This window comes from Bombyx mori, chromosome 8 (genome assembly GCF_030269925.1).
Source record: "Bombyx mori chromosome 8, ASM3026992v2".
NCBI classification, from domain to species: domain Eukaryota; kingdom Metazoa; phylum Arthropoda; class Insecta; order Lepidoptera; family Bombycidae; genus Bombyx; species Bombyx mori.
Window position 1 is genome coordinate 4825698 of NC_085114.1, and position 17445 is coordinate 4843142.

General features: G+C 35.9%; 1 protein-coding gene and 2 long non-coding RNA genes across 4 annotated transcripts in view; 1 reads left to right on the plus strand and 2 right to left on the minus strand.

The window, feature by feature from the left end:
* Positions 1–193: 193 nt before the first annotated feature.
* The window catches only part of LOC105841330 (uncharacterized), a 164654-nt gene continuing 147402 nt past the window's right edge, over positions 194–17445 (plus strand). Inside the window, exons 1-2 of the mRNA XM_021346639.3 lie at positions 194–453; positions 3576–3862. Of these exons, the coding sequence (XP_021202314.1) occupies positions 3628–3862 (235 nt within the window). The 5' untranslated portion in view covers positions 194–453; positions 3576–3627. The remainder of the gene's footprint in view (positions 454–3575; positions 3863–17445) is intronic.
* Positions 2150–3203, minus strand: LOC110384867 (uncharacterized). The gene is made up of 2 exons (XR_002430241.3): positions 2705–3203; positions 2150–2448 (listed from the first exon to the last, which is right to left on the minus strand). It is a non-coding gene; the product is annotated as an uncharacterized LOC110384867 (long non-coding RNA).
* Positions 3668–9813, minus strand: LOC134199240 (uncharacterized). Of its 2 annotated transcripts, none has more exons than XR_009973646.1 (5): positions 9629–9813; positions 8794–9135; positions 5772–6869; positions 4194–4373; positions 3668–3790 (listed from the first exon to the last, which is right to left on the minus strand). It is a non-coding gene; the product is annotated as an uncharacterized LOC134199240 (long non-coding RNA). The 2 variants fall into 2 exon arrangements; XR_009973645.1 differs by having other exon boundaries at positions 3736–3846.

Below are 17445 nucleotides of genomic sequence, written 5' to 3' on the forward strand. Positions count from 1 at the left end.
AGAATGCCGCCATCTAGTGCCATTATTTTTAGTAAGCAAAGTCTTCTTTTATAATTTCAAAAGTCCTCAACAGATGGCAGTGTTTATGGAAATAGTTTTCATGAAAACATGTGAAAACATGATTTTCTTCAGGTTCGCGCAGTGTTTCGAAGGCAGTGGAAAATTGTCAGAAAACTGTTGGCTTGCATGCTTTAGTATCACTCCTGGCATCGGTACGGGGTGTACGCTCGCCCTGCTGTACTAAGTTACGAAACTCGGTAAAATTAATTTACTAAAATCAGTGTAATATAATAATTTTATTTTCGGTGTTTGAGAATAGTGTAAATATATACTAGAGCTATAAGTGTAATTAATCATAGTTGAATGCTTAGATTTTAGCTTCTAATATAAATAAAGTAACAAAAGGTCACAATTAAAAAAGTTTCGTAGAAGTCAGTTCTGACCAATTCAAAGGTATGTGCCCATCTTTTTCATTAAGGACGATATTTACTACAGAATATCTATAATTATTCTTCCATAATTGATCCGATTGCTTTAATTGTTTTAAATTGAAGAAATATGTTGCGATCGCGAAGAAAAGTTAGGTATTTTTTCTTTGCCTCCGCATGCAAATGAACCTACAACCCACCCACGGTCAACAAGTAGTACCGTTGCCATGGCCATCAGAAACGCCGGTGGTTAATTGGCTTACTGTACCTACCCTGCAACGGAGGAATCATTAGCACACAGTTTGAAAATAAAATCATTCTATAGCCAGATTATTCTTCTAAGTCGCTACACTTTAGGCAGAGTGGTCGTGGGTGTCATAGCTTTCAGTAAGGAGTTTTACAACCCGGCGCTACTCCTCCCTTCCGGCTGCTCACCTGGAGCTTACGTGTAGAAATCAATCTGAAGCAGCCTTGAACTGGTTAGTCCAGCTTACGGGATATCTGCCGAACGGCCTGATACCCTATGCCCTGCCCTGTACTATTAGGCGAAAGGACCACATCCAGATAGAAAACGGCAAAAAAGAGCTCTAATACATTGGACAGTTGAACCAGTCCAGGAATCAGGAGCGAGCTTCTAAGGCATGTCGTGCGGCAGGCATCAGGTGATGGAATCATCGCGTACAATAATAGTTTGCAGCGGTTAGCAAAGACCTGTTTGTGCCCCTCGCATACTTGTTGTTCCCGAGAGACTAATCTCTCACCATTAAGTGGTTGGTCTGTATACCTTATACCTCATAGATAGACGATTAACGATTTATAATTTAAAAATAAAAGTAGGTACTCATTTGATGCCGAGCGGTATGAAATTAGTAATATGCCCTTGAACTTTAATGACTTATGACCGATTTTTGGCATTGACTTAAAATGATAATGATGAAAAAAAATTATGTAATTGTATAAATATATGACAAGCTATTTTTGCTTTCGTTAATACTGTAAAATGTTACCATCGGAATAGGTTGTATTAGTTGATATTCATGTCACGTTAAGCTTGACTGTCCCATAAGGAGTTTGCATGAATGTGAAGTTTGTAGGGGACCCTGGAGTGCCATTCCTCAAATGGCGTGAGAAAAGTTAAAGATCCTATACATACGGAATGACTACTTACTGATTTATTTCTTAAAATGCTAGGCCTTTTCTGGCTGTCTAACATTTTATATTAAGCACAGATTAATCAAGTCCTTAGGCACCACAACGTGTTTGGCTATGAGCTTTCTTCTCAGCGTATTAAACATTGTACTACAGTTGCATTTAACGGTGGTAGTGCGTAGGAGTAAATCCGTTCTTCCTATCTATTTTTGTCGAGGTATTGCATTCTCGGTTGCCAGGTGAGAAGCCCTTTTTACGTTGTCTATGGACTCCGGTGACTACTTCAAAGTACTACTACTACTTCCAACCATAACGCAATAAATATGCATAAAACTCTTAAAATGCGGCCAGCTAGTGTGGGACATGAAAATTAAGTCCGATTTTCGTTGGCTTCATGTAATGTTCGTTGTTTACAAATGATTATCCAAGTCTGAGGTCCTGTTTCCAGAAAACTACTATATCATGACTGCGTTTCTTAATTACTGCCCATAGATAGACAAGCGAACTCACAGCGCATTCGATATGAAAGGCTAATGACACTTTCAAAAAATCCGAAGAAAAGAGACGTCCAATTTAATCAGTGAATCGTAAAAGTATAATTTATTTCAACCAATATTTCAAATTCAAATTAATAACAAGGCAATTTCAAGATTTAGGCGAACTGCTATTTTTCTGATAAAACTTTGATTTGCCTCGTTTGCTAGCCGGCTTATAGTTCATAACGGCAATATCAATGATAGTTCACCGGTTAATGCCAAAATGATGTATTGGAATCGGCAGCGATAAATATTTTTATGTCTTCCGCAAACCGCAGAACGTTTGTTGTATTCGCATGTTCAGTTTTCAGTTTGTTCGGTGTGGCCTGCTATTGCTGTAAAAGAGTAAAATGATTATGAGAGTCAAAGCAGTTCGTTGTAGAGTAATTGTTTGAAAATTCCTTCCTATTTTATTTGTCATACATAATTTAAACAAGCCTTAACTGACTAAGTATTTATTTATGTAGACTTAAGTCTACCTCTAATTTACGTATTCCGATCAAATCGTTTGGGGATTTTTCGTACTCTGCGTATTATATAAATGTATAATCCAAGTTGAATTAAATAAAGAGGAAAAGAAGTAATACGAACTTTATTTACGAGGTCCTTCCGTCGAACTGGAAACTGTGATCGATTATCTCGTGCGTACATAAAATAATACATGAACTTTTTACTTTCAACTTTGAGATGCTCCATTATCGTAATCCTATTGGGAAAACATCTTATTTTCAATTTGATGCAGAAAGCGTAGTTTAGCCTCTCGAGTACACATGATATATGGTGATTATTATTATGATGATTATTATATGATTATTATTATTATTGATTATTATTATATGTATGATTATTATTATTTATTGCTTAGATGGGTGGAGGCGCTCACAGTCCACCTGGTGTTACTGGACCCCGAGACATCTATAACTTAAATGCGCCACCCACCTTGAGATATAAGTTCTAAGGTATCAGTATAGTTACAACGGCTGCCCCACCCTTCAAACCGAAACGCATTACTGCTTCACGGCAGAAATAGGCAGGGTGGTGGTTCCTACCCGTGCGGACTCACAAGAGGTCCTACCACCAGTATTACCTTTATTACCACAGATTAAGAATGAATGACGATTACTACGTAATTTTAATAATATAAGTAGTTAATAGGTACACAGAAACCGAAGTATTAATTATTATTAACACCATCTCCTTGTCATAGCAGTCGCCGTAACATAAGTAAAAATTAAAAATTTTTGCTATATTCATTTAGACAGAAGATTTGTTCAAGCCGCTAAACATTGGTTACATATCGGGGCTTGGCTGACAATCATATTGTTAATCTAAGTGGATGGTATATGGGAGGAACACACAATTATATTTGTTTTAGCAGGAAACCATGAAAGGAAAATAAGAAAAAGAGTGTAAAAAAAAGAAACAAATAAAATAAATTTGAATACGATTCTCTTTGTTTCAGAACCTTTAAAATCAAGTATTTGCCATGTGACGTCGTTAAAAAGCAAAGGACAATGTCGTCAGAAGTGTCATTAGAAGGAAGGGAGCGACCCGGATTCTTTCGTCGTGCAGGCTCCGCTATCACAAGGGCAGCCTGCTCACAAATAGGACTCGTGATTCTGGTAGTGGTCTACGTGTTACTTGGCGCGGTTCTGTTCGAATATCTCGAGTCTGGTCCTGAAGTAAAGAAGCGGTCTGCGATACAGAAATCCAGAGAAGAATGCTTGAAGGAACTGTGGGCGATTACAGGTAAGTTATATGTTTTTTTATTTCTAGTTTCTCAACGTATATACATATGTATGTAACCTCTATACGATTTGTCTAAAAAGAGGTTAATATGTTAGAAAGATGACATAAATAGAATTTCGAATATTGAAACATTAGAAGACGGAACAGAAATATAAAAGCATTTTGGAATATTGAAATATAAAAAATATAAAAATAGTGGTGAAGCTATAGCTTTAAATGTTGTTTCTCTTTATAGAGCAACTCAATTTGTGCTATAGTTTTACTATGCTAAACTTTATTTTGATATAAATAAAATAATACATTATAAAACAACATTTCTACAGATAGTTACCAAGAAAAATGGATATGAAAATTACGATGGCTACATGTCGACCTTTCTTTAAGCCTTAACATTAACTATTAGGATATTAATTAATTTCCCAAGACGAAGTCAGTATATTTGCTGAAGATATTTTAGCTTCGGGATCTTTGTACATTCCTCCTCGTTTCGATGTATATTTCAGGGTTGAAGCTGTTGAATTTGAAACGTTTGTATTAATTTATGTTAAAATGTATGGGCCTTTTGAAAGTTATACCGAATGCTTTGGTCTGAGTGATCACCAATAAGGTCTTTGATGTCCCTATCAAAAATTATAGTGTTTAAAAGCTGTTACAGTCTGTTTGCCTATTTGAATAATTAGAATCCTGCCTTAGACTTGTTATGCTACTTATAAACTAACTTATAGTATTAAAATTAATTTTCATTTTGGTACAGACGATAGAGTGACAAAAATACTGAATTGAGTTAAAGTCGAAGCTAATTTCAATCGCTCACGCCATTTTTTATGAGAATCCAGTACCGATTATAGTCTTATCTTTGAATCGAAAACAGGCTCTTGGGAAATTTCTTAATGCAAAACACTTTTGAAGGTTTTGATATTGGCTCTTGGGACAGATATATTATTTTAATAACTTTCGTTCTGAATAGAGATAAAGCGTGAAAAATTGGAAAGACCCCTTTAACACTGGACTCGGTGTAGTAGTGGCCACTTGGTAGGGGATCATTAGGAATGGGGTTTAGTTTTGCTGAGTTTTTATCTGAGTGCGAATAGCCTAGTCGAATAAGTAGCATGCTATATTTTACTACGTCAAAGCAGTAATTTCGTAGCGTTTCGGTTTCAAGGGCAGGACGAGTTTTAAAATGAAATTTTAATTTAAGCCTTGTGTCTCCTAGATGGGCGACGAAGTTCGCGTTTTGATATTTATTTTATAACAAAATATTAATAAAACAAAATAACTAAATGTGTCGACGAACAACCCATATTATGAATGCCATTAATACATTTTATACAGTTATCTAACTTAGGTTCTATGTGAGTATTGCCTACATCTACCATACAAAGAGATCTAGATATATTACAGTAGTGTCGTTCCCTTTTTAAGCGATGAGACAAATGGCTTATGGACATCGCAGCCTGATTTGCCTGGAACTGCGTTCATCTAAAGTGCGCGGATAGCGTTTATGTCAAATTACTGCAACGTAAGGTCACTTACTAGTATGTAGGTAATAGTCGTAGTGTGACTTCCAAAAAAACTGGAAACGTATTGTGAGCTCACTTAGATTGGTTTTATTAACAATTGGTTTTTGTAAGATATATATTTGAATTCTGAATTAACCTGTTTATGTTATTTATTTAGAAAATAACCAGAACTGGATTTAGAGGTGTGAAAAAGAAAAGGGGGAGTTTGTTTCATATATCGTTGTATGTACTCGAATCATGCTGCATAGTGTATCGACGTGGTGTAGTGTGTTGGAGGCTTTTTGTTTTTTTTTTGCCTATTCGCTGGTAGTCTAAGGAGCTATTCCAGCTACGCCCGGACGAGTAGGTGAGCTCACGGGCTCAACCTGAGAGAATCTGCTAACACTAACCCTAGCAAGAGCAGTGCTTCGCAGAATCTGCCACCGGATCGGAATCGCGACTCAATGGGCTGGCGAGAAACTCAGTGGGCTTAAGTAGTGTCGATTCCATAGGACTCCATGAAACAAAAAAATAAAGAAAGAGAGAGATAACATATATTTGTTGATAACGAAATAGAGGCTTATTGCATATCGGAATATGGTGAAATTTTGTTTAATATTTCTCAGGCTCCATTAGATGTGGTCTGTTTATCAACGACGACTAGTATTAATAAAAGCACTTTATATCATAACAAATTGCAAGAATTCTGATATTATTATAATGGTTTAAATAAAATTAATCATATTTTTTTGATTACTTAAAGTTCTAAGTCTCAGTTTTACAGTAGAACGGCTGATTAATCTCTTAAAGCGAAACTCAATACTGCTTCACGACAGAACTAGGCACGGTGGTGGTACCTGCGTGTGCGGGCGCGTATGAAATTAAGGGTGCTTAAGCGTGTAAGTCATCCATCGTTCTGAGGTAATCATTTCATTAATCGATCCGATCATCGATCGATCGTTAAGTAAAAGTTCTTCTATAACCGGGTAGTCAGTGCAGTAGTAATCGGTGTGGAAACTTCTTACTTCTAAAATGAATGAATGTAATCAATAAAGTTCAACTTTATACAATTTTCATACCCTTTGTCTAGCGCCGAAATTATTTTGTTAACTTTACTAACTTTGAGTAACTGTGTTAGTATAGGGACCACGAAAACTTGCAAACTCTATCATTGGCCCATGTAGCTTCGGGTGACGTCATTTATGTTACTAATATCCACGGTTTGCGGTAATAATTTAACACCAGGTGAGCAGTAAGCTCGTCTTCCGGTCTAAGCAAAAAAAAATCTTAATAATAATAATTAACATAAAAAATGTACAAGATTTATTAATAAACACGAAAGAAATTCTCGACGTAATAGTAGTTAGATACTATTACCGCTAGAGACATTTTTTTAAGCTAAATACAAGGAATGCTCTTTTCATGTCAAATGGAACAAAAAAAAGGAAATATCTGCTTACCGAAGAATACATCTTCGAACGCACCTAAGATAATCTTTAAAAGCACCCCTGAAATTAATAATTATCATTTAAAATGTTTCGTGCATAAACGGAATGCCATTACAATTCGAGTTATTAAATACCTATCAACAGATGTCGGTTTTCACAGCGCTCATTAATTTCACCTTTCATTAATTCGTTTGGTAGAATGCTGGTCTCTTCTCGATTGAACGTTTTGAAAAAATACTGACCTCCTATTTGAAACCTTGATAAATTTTAAAATGGGAATACCTATGAGAAAAAACTTAAATCTCGAATCTTGACTTAATATCATAATTTTTTTTATTCTTGATGTTAGTTGAATTTTTTTTGGTTGTCTTTTTATGATCGTCATAAGGTTTACCGAGTGTTGACTTGTTACAAAGCTATTTTTATTTTGAATAAAAAAATTAGTAGTAATCTAAATTTAAATTAAGAAGTTAACTGGCTGATTAGTATCATGTGACGTTTTGTGTTAATATTTTTAATTCCGAAAATGAATGAGTTACGTTTTTATGTAACGTGATCACAATCGCGAGTCATTCATTCTAATGTTTAATTTATAACAACCAAATTTATGTTTAATTTTAGATTTGTTTCCTTTGTATTTTTTTTTTGCTGTATACTAGGGAAATGAACGGTTTCCGTATTTTTTATTGATTACCCAAAAGCTTAAATACAAAAGCTAGAGCTAAAGCTTCTTCTAGTTGAGAATTGGTGGTGGCATTTAAGTTGTGATATATTTTAACTCCGTTAACTAATTCGCACTAAGTGAAACGTGATTCATCCGTCAGGGTTTTAAAAGAAAAACTAGATAATAACTAAAAAAGAAAATAGGTTGATGTGGAAATAAGAAGATAAGTACCGAAATATTTTATTAATGCCTAATTACATGTATGTAGATGTAACATTCCCTAATACTTTACTGGTGGTAGGACCTCTTGTGAGTCCGCGCGGGTAGGTACCACCATCCTTCCTATTACTGCCGTGAAGCAGTAATGAGTTTCGGTTTGAAGGGTGAGGCAGCCGTTGTAACTATACTGACCTTAGAACGCATAGCTCAAAGTGGGTGGCGGCATTTACGTTGTAGATGTCTATGGGCTCCAGTAACCATTTAACACCAGGTGGGCTGTGAGCTCGTCCACCCCCACCTAAGCAATAAAAAAAAACTTACCGATGTCAGTTTACTAGCGTTTTAGTGTTTCTCTATTTACTAAGCCGCTTCGAGCACACCCTGTATATTCAGCGTGTGTGTTCACAAACAATTGAATGGCTGACTAATGAGGTGCCTTATTAAAACCAAAAGATTTACTATAGAATATGATTAAATTTGATTAATTAAAGATATAATTTACGTGTGCTAATTAGGTTCTGATATAGCGTTTCAAATTGTTTAGTTTGATTGATGTTCTGGTCGTTTTTCCGCAAATCGCGTGTGGTTATAGTACACGTGTGCACGTGAACGTTGACGTCATTGTTCTATAAAATGCCTTGTCTGTCTAGCATTAATTCCGAACACAACATAATAAGGACGCCGGCCCGTTGTCATTGTATATCGTATGAGCGATAGCTTTAAGTAGCCTTCTCCTCTGATGGTAAATTTTTAAATTACGTCAAAATATTTCATACTTTGAACGGAGAGTTTGTTATTTGCGATCATATATTCTCCGCATAAAGCGATAATGGTTATCGACTCTCGAGTTACGAGCGTGTTAAAGCGTGTTCCATTGAGCTTTCACAGGCTTTCGCGTTATGTATCTCTGAGATTAGCTTTTTTATCATTGCGACATTAATTTATTTTGTACGTTGCTTAAGCTATTTTGGATTTAGATATTTGAAAGATTCCCGAATCACTTGAAAGTATGGACGGACGGACGCTATGATTAATATGCTAACAATTATTAATCTACATAAATCAGGCTATTTGTAGTATATGTATTATATGTTTACTTACGAATAACTCATTTTATGGATTAACTGGTTGGTACGTCACACTGTAGATACTACCACCGTGCTTGGTGCTACCACTTCTTCGAGAAACCTGCACACTTCTCTGCATATAAATGGTCTAATCTCTCTTCCTCGTGCAGAGCATCGTGCACTGTGGTGTCAAGGGCTGCACGAATCTGGTCCGTCCAACGGGTCGGGTTCTTGCTTCTTGGTCGCTTGCCCTCGACCATTCCAGTGACCACCAATTTCTCCAAGCTGTAACTGTCTTTCCTTGCAACGTGACCAAAGAATTCAAGAATCCCTCGCAGGCAAATGGTGGAGAGTCTAGTCCGGATCTTGAGCTGAGCTAGGATAATTATTATTATTGTTATTATAATTAATTAATATAATTAATTGATAAAAATAACCTAATTAGGTCTCAAATTGGACTAAAAAAAAATTAGTATACTACATGTCATCAGTAATTTCTAGATTTTATTGCAAATAGTTGTATCCTAAACTAGCTGACCCGGCAGACTTCGTAGTGCCTCAATCGATAAATAAAAGACCTAAACTTTTGTTTAAGATAAACTTAAAACAAACAAAAGGAATCCGTCCGACGGGGGACACATCAAAAGAAAAACAAAATTGTTATTTTTATTTAATTCCGAATATTTTTATATTTATCTAACCTTTTAAACCTTCTCTGGACTTCAACAAATAATTCAAGACCAAAATTAGCCAAATCGGTCAAGCCGTTTTCATGTTATGTCGTGACAACGAAAAACGGGTTTCATTTTTATATATATAGATAGGTTCATCATTGCGTAAATGAAAATACATTAGAGAGAAGATCTCACCTGAAAATTTGTATGGATCTATGAATTCAACCTTTGTTATGAATACTGCACAATCATTTTACATTGTATCTTTGATCTCATAGCGATTGTAATTTATGTGATCAACGACAACCGACGCTTATCATTTGACATATTTTTTTATTACTAGAGGTCCCGCAGTAGTCGAAATTCGACTATAATTCATTATAATTGTAAGTTTGTACACTATTATGGTTGTATTATGCTTCTATAATCACAAATTTCGCCAAGACTACGCTATAAAAAATATTAACAAAGACAAACAATATTTAATTTCAATTTGACAACAGACGTCAAGAACAAAAGTTTGACAATAAATAGTATGCATGCGTGTGTGCGTCAAATACATGGTATGTAGTGTGTGTAATGTTTTCTTTATTGATTTAATGTATCTTTTATGCATTATTTTAAAAAAATATTAGCATTGTGCGCTTCTTCTCTATATTCTCTATAGGTGTGAAAAATTTCATACTCCTCCGTCCGCGCAATTTTCGTAAAAAGGGATACAAAGTTTTTGCTTCACGTATTAATATATAGATACGGTTTGTCCCATAAAGTATCGTCTGTAATTATGGCCGTATCCAGATTTAAATATTAAAAAGCATGTTTTAAATTTATACATCGTTAAATGCACTGTTATGTATTTAACAAGTAATTTTACTGGTAAACATTAGACTTTTGTTCTTAGGTTAACAAAAAAAAAGGCACAAATTTAAAACAGTCAACACTAAAACAAATACTAGGTAACAATAAATAGTAAAACTTCGTAAAACTTTTATAAGTATTGACAATGTTTCAGTTTACGAACAGAGTAAATTAGACTCTTGTATTCTTATTCGTGAGGTGGTTTTTCTTTTCCGATATAAAGCACATGCGATGTTTTGTTATTCGAAATGTAGAATTCGAAGCCCCATTTTCTGTACTCTAAAAGCAGCTGTTCGAGAGAACTATTCGAAGTTTCAGGTCTAGGTGTTCTTTTTGGGGCGGACTTAGTTTGAAGCATTTCAGAGAATCATTTCGGAACTTCGCTAGGCGACTGTTTTGCTTCTGCTTTTTCTCAGCATTGCTCTAATGCTCTTAGTAAACTATCTGAGATATATATAGACAGCAACGTGAATTAAACTTTACTGGTGGTAGGACCTCTTGTGAGTCCGCACGGGTAGCTACCACCACCCTACCTATTAATGCCCTGAAGTAGTAATGCGTTTCGGTCTGAAGGGTGGGGCAGCCGTTGTAACTATACTTGAGACCTTAGGACTTATATCTTAAGGTGGGTGGCGCATTTACGTTGTAGATGTCTATAGGCTTCGGTAACCACTTAACACCAGCTGGGCTGTGAGCTCGTCCACCCATATAAGCAATAAAAAAAACATACGAAGCATCATTTTACAATAATCTTCAGAAAAAGCTCCCATGTTGCACTAAGTTTTCGCAAAATTTTTATGACGAGCCGCCTAGAGGGTTGTTCTCCGTATTTGTCTAAGATATTTTTTTTTTTTTTTTTTTCTCAGGCGGGTGAACCTTGTGGCGGCCCAGTTGTTATGAACCGGTTACCGGGGCTCATAGAAATCAACAACTTAAATGCCGCTCACCTTGATAGGCGAGTTGTAAGTCAGAGCTCTATGGTAAAACGCCTGTTCCACCTTTCAAACCGGAATGCATTACTGCTTCGCGGCAGAAATAGGCAGGGCGATGGTGCCTACCCGTGCGGACTCACAAGAGGTCCTATCACCAGTAATTACGCAAATTATAATTTTTGCGGGTTCAATTTTTTTATTACACGATGTTATTCCTTGGAAGTCAATCGTGAACATTTGTTAAGTACGTCAGTACTGGTACCATCACTAACGTTATGTTGATTTCGTGACACGCTTGATACTAATGGCCAAAGGTTACATTGCGTTTTTTTATTTACGCCAATTAATTAAATTAATAAATACAGTACCTAATGTATCCGAAGAAAAAAAAAAAGAGATGATTCTATAAAATAAGCAAAAGGTATTCGAATTATTTGTTTGAAGTACTTAGAAAGTATCTCTTCGAACATTTAATTATCCGTGAAAACAATTTTTCATCCGTTGAATGAGTATCGTTTGTAAGCATTTTGTTTGCATACCTACAATCTCTCTCTCTCTCTCTCTCTCTCTACAATCGCTTTAACCGCTTTTATCGGTTATTGTTTGTTCTACTGTTTCTCGATTATTTTTTTATTTGTCCCTTTCAAGTACAACGATTTTGTGTGGATTCTTCAAACGGATTTCTCTTGTAATTGAATTTTCGACCTTTGAATTCTTAGATTTGAAAAGATCGTATTTTTTTTCTATTAAAATTAGAAATAATACATGCGTGAATAGGTTCTTAACCTTCTGTGATCGCATGAGTCTGTGACATGACTATTTGACATGACATATTTATACTTGAGTATAAAATCGAAAAATATAAAAATGGAACTGACTATAAGCTTATAAGTCTTAGGTAAGTGCGTGACAAACACTTAAAATAAATAAAAGCATTACTTTAATTTTGTCTGGACACGAAGACAAATAGCCGTTGCCAAGTATTACTTTTTATATAACTATAAAACACACACACAAATTTGTCTAAATGTGTGTTTTCAACGTTTAACCACGTAAGTATTTTAATATTTTACGTAAGTGAAAATATTTTTAGCACCTTCACGTTTTGAATTTCGATAAAACAAAAAAGTAGCACAAAAGAAAGAAATATCTGCAGAATGTAAGTAGCCTAGTGAGAGAATGACAGAATACTTCGGAAAGTATCACTGTGGCTATTATAAAGTTTCAAGTAGATGATTTTTTTTATACTTTAATATTTTATTACCTTCATTTACGTGGTCACGGTCAATTAAGTTGTTATTCGTTGACATTTGAATATTATGCTAGCTACCATCTAATTTTCTATAAAAAATATTTCTTCACATTTGCCTACGATGCTCGAACAGCGAAGGAAAACTCAACTTTTCAGTGATTTTGACAAAAAAAAAACAATTTTATTTATTTATTTCGACCACAACCAGTCAAAATGTAAATGACCCTTCTATTTGCTACGAACCCAATGTCCCCTATATTAAGCCTTTAAATAAAACAGGACTTTTCGCGGCACCATTTTCAACATCGCGGCACACGGGGCTTAACCTATTTACGAGGGCAATGAATTGCATAAACATAACAAAAAGTTACTAAGTTTTTTTTCGAGTTTTGTCACTGTTATTGTTTTGTTTTTTACGTTGCTGTTTGAATTTTATTGTTCGGCGTTCAATTTATGTCAAGGAGAGCTTGTGTGCATGTTTTAAGTTTTCAAAGGAGATTAGACAATTTGGACTAAGCAAGGATCAATTAATTTACGTAAAAGGTAAGGTAAAAATAAAAAAAAAAACCTGCCCCATAAAACGAAAGCCAGAAAAGTTTTGCAGCAGCAAAGGCAGAATGGCGGTATCCATTCACGTGTACCACAGTAGCAACTATAAATAGACCCGGGTAAAGTTTGTCAAAGTCGAAAATCGAACTTTGAAAATTTTTCAAATTTAATCTAATCTTATTTTGCGACAAAATTAACAAATAATTTGAAAACGGCTGAAAATTTTAACCGCGTAATAAATCATTAGGACGGTTGGAGCATCGGAATTCTCATGAGCTGTTATTGTATCCTTAAGTTAATTGGGCATTTACATTTCGTCTTGAAAGCTTAACGAAAAGAAAATCTCGTTAAATTAATGTCAATTAATGGGTCTTCGTAATAATGGAGGGAGTCGTCTACAATTTCCGCTCTGTGCGACAAATTTTGCTGGTTAAGAATGACAGTTGGCACTCAGTGGAAACATCTTTTGTTGTACGTGAAGACAAATGACGAGTCTTATACGTTCCATACTCGATGGGAACACGCATACATGAGCCAAGAACGAATACAATAAGATCGAGATTGCCAAATTTTTCTAACAAAAGCATTTACTCTGAGAAACTAAACCGGACCTTGTCGTTGGATAATAAAATTTATTTACTACTACACCAAGGAGGCGATTAGTTCAATAAGGCTTATACCTAGTCAGGTCATAAGTTCTGTCACATGTTTAATGTAAAATAATTGAAACAAGTTTATTCATTATGTAACCATTCATATACCAAAATGAACTTAACAAAACATAGATTCTTATGACACTAAAGTTTATTCAAAATGACCTCCGTGATTTTGAATACAGGCCTTCAATCTGCGCGGCCAGTCGTCTATCGCAGCACGAACGAGGTCCATGTCAATATCGGCGGCTGCCTTAATCAAGGATGTCTTGAGTGACTCCAAATTGGGATGAGGCTTTGAGCACGCCTTTTCCTCCAAGTGTTACCATATCTTGTAATCTAACGGATTCAAATCTGGACTGGAGGAGGGCCAGTCTTCGTGCCGGATGAAGTCGATTTCACGCGCCGCCAGCCAGTCTTGTGTGCTCTTCGCTCTATGAGCTGGCGCCGAGTCTTGTTGGAATACCCAGTGCCTGTTATTGAACATGGTATGAGAAACAGGTTCCACAAGGTTCGTCAGGACTGTATACACAACTGCATTCGTTTTTACACCTTTCTCACAAAAATATACCTCTGTTAAGCCCCAATAAGAAACTCCCAACCATACCATGAGCGAGGATGGAAAATGACCTCGTTGGACACGCGGAATACGGTTGCTCGCTTCTTCACTACTGTGTGCGTACACCTTATCATTTTGTTTGTTGTAGCTCTCTTCTACGGTAAAATTTTTTTCATCCGAAAAAAGAATTTCCCGGTATTTTTTTCCCGCGTACCGCTTCAACAAAGCGCGGCATCTCTTCAGTCTCAGGTCCATTAGACGAGCATTCAAACGATGTCCTGTTTTTCTTCGATATGCTCGAAACCCTAAGTCTTCATTTAACACCCTTTTCACCGTGGTTCTGCTTAACCCCATCTGAAGGGCCAACAGTTTCTGCTTACGTTTGGGATTTCTTTGAATTCGCGCCTTCACAGCTTTTATCACTGCTGGAGTCCTAACAGACCGAGGGCGACCACTTCTTGACCTGTCATCTACACTAGAGTCTTCATTGTATCGTTTGATGGTACGATAAACGAATCTTTTGGTTATATTAAAATTTTTCAGTATGTTAAAAATTTGAATTGGCGCATAACCGCAACAATGCAACGCAATAACTGCAACACGGTCTTCTTTAAGCGTCCACTCCATATTTAAAATAGGAGTAAAATTCTAAAAGTATACATTTTTATCTTCATGAACAATTCGAAATTCGAATTCAATAAACTTTTTTGTGGCCAGCATTCTAAAAGAAAAGTTTTTACTGTGTCAATACTTATGACCTGACTAGGTATTAGACTAGTTTAATTGTTGGAAAGAAAATTAAGAATTTCGTGGTCAAAGTGGCAGTGGATATCTGCGTGAACACCACCAACTCTGAACATTGCCAAATTAACATAATAGTTTTTGGGATCACGCCTAAGTGAAACTCCAAATTAGTTGTAAAGAAAAAAAAGCCACCAATATTTTTTCTCAGACAAATACAAAATATCTTGATTCGGTACAAAAACACAAATATGGATAAAATTCTATTAAACAAAAGAGTTGGATAAATGATTTGAGTCTTATTCGTTTAGGACCAAAGTGCATTTCACTTTGTGTCAAGTATAATCCTTCTGTGGTCTTGTAAGGAATTTTTCGCTGAAGACATTTCTACTAATGTCAGTCGTTTCGAGTTTTTTTAAGGACCCCTATTTGAGTAAAGGGTCCTTGACAGCTCACGGCTTGACTTATGAGATTTTCGGGAAATCTGTGAAGTTTCTGCTTAGTTATGTTAATGCTGACTTAAGCGGTTTATTCCTTTTTCATTTCTTATTGTTTATTATCTCTACGTCTCTCTTGAAGTCGTTGTGGCCTAAAGGATAAGACGTCCGATCCATTCGTGTTGAGCGATGCACCGGTGTTTGAATCTTAGGCGGGTACCAATTTTTCTAATGAAATACCTACTCAACAAATGTTCACGATTGACTTCCACGGTAAAGGAATAATATCGTGTAATAAAAATCAAACCCGCAAAATTATAATTTGCGTAATTACTGTTGGTAGGTGGTACCCTACCTATTTCTTCCGTGAAGCAGTAATGCGTTTCGGTTTGAAGGGTGGGGCAGCCGTTGTAACTATACTTGAGACCTTAGAACTTATATCTCAAGGTGGGTGGCGCATTTACGTTGTAGATGTCTATGGGATCCAGTAACCACTTAACACCAGGTGGGCTGTGAGCTCGTCCACCCATCTAGGCAATAAAAAAGGAAAAAACCTGTTTATTACTAGTTTCATGCGTGCTCAGCTATGCAGTCGACAGTTTTAGCTGGGATACGTATTTGTGAAAATACTATTTGAACTATTCGACTATATAGATTCGAATTATTCAGAAGACATGTTATTATTAGAAGTCGTCATGGCCTAGAAGATAAAACCGTATCGTTGATCGAAACCGCAGACAGTGAACATTTTTTTAAAACTAAATACGTGCCATCGTGTGATAAAAATGAAACTTGCAAAAGATATTAATAGCTACTGGTAGTAGGGCGTTTTCGGCGACCGCTTTATGCCTCACGAAGCAAGAATGCTTTCCGGTTTGAAATTTGGGATCCTTTCTACGATTCAATTAAAATTAGACTACAAAGTGGACGACACCAGGAGCTTCTTAACACTTTTGTGCAATAATTTAAAAATTAAAAAAGTTGCAAACCCCGAGCTATTACGAAGAGCTCCTTCATCATTCATTGAAGTAGGGTGACCATATTCTGTGAAAGGATACCACATAATGATAATTTACTTATATTCGATATCATCATTCCGAACATGAACTATATGTTCCTGCTTGAAGCGTAATACGTGTAAGGTTTATTGTAAAATAATTAAAAAAAAAAAAAAATGTGTCATGTTAAAGTTAAGGCAATTATCGGATTGCCTAATAGCAATACTGTTGGTGGGAGCAATGGCAGTAGTGGGGATGTGACATAATAAAAAAGGCGGTAGTCTGAAAAAACGCAACAGAATGCAGTGTATTCAGTAGTGAGCAGATATCTAAAGATTGTACAAGTGGAGTTACAAATAAAGCAATATTAAGTGAACTATTGCAATCTGTGTATTAAATTTTTTTTACTGGCTTTGGAACCTGAGTCCTACATATGGGTGTGATACCAATATCTTTAAGACTTCGATTTTATCTCTTAGCTATGATTTCAAGGCCACTCTAGGGAAAAACGAAACCTGAACTGGGATCACGAGTTAACCAGAATCGATTTTTTAAAAATCATTAATTCGATTCAAATCCTACTGGGTTCAAATACAGTTAAATATAGTACAGTCATTATAAACAAACAAACAGAGCGAAACAATTTCTCGTTTGTCCAAAAGTAATTAAGGCGAAATAAACTTTTCGTAGGCATTGTATGTAACGCGATTTTCGTACGAAGCGGAGGGAAAACGCTAATCATCGGAAGGTTACACGTGTGTTGTCATCGCTAGAGCATTTTTTCATTGACGACACGATAACGATAATATCGGCGCCGGTAATCCTATATGAGTGACTTTGGAATATACGCCCTATTTGGCAGCGAGTGGTTACGCTCATGCAGCGAAGTCAGTGTTGTCTGCACAGACTGTACTCCGCAAATTGTGTTCAAACATGGACACTTCAGAGTGTTCAAGAAACACTTGAGAGCAAGAAAAATGGAAACCCACTAAAGTTAGTTCCATGGTTTTACGAAAGATGAAATCCGCTCCAG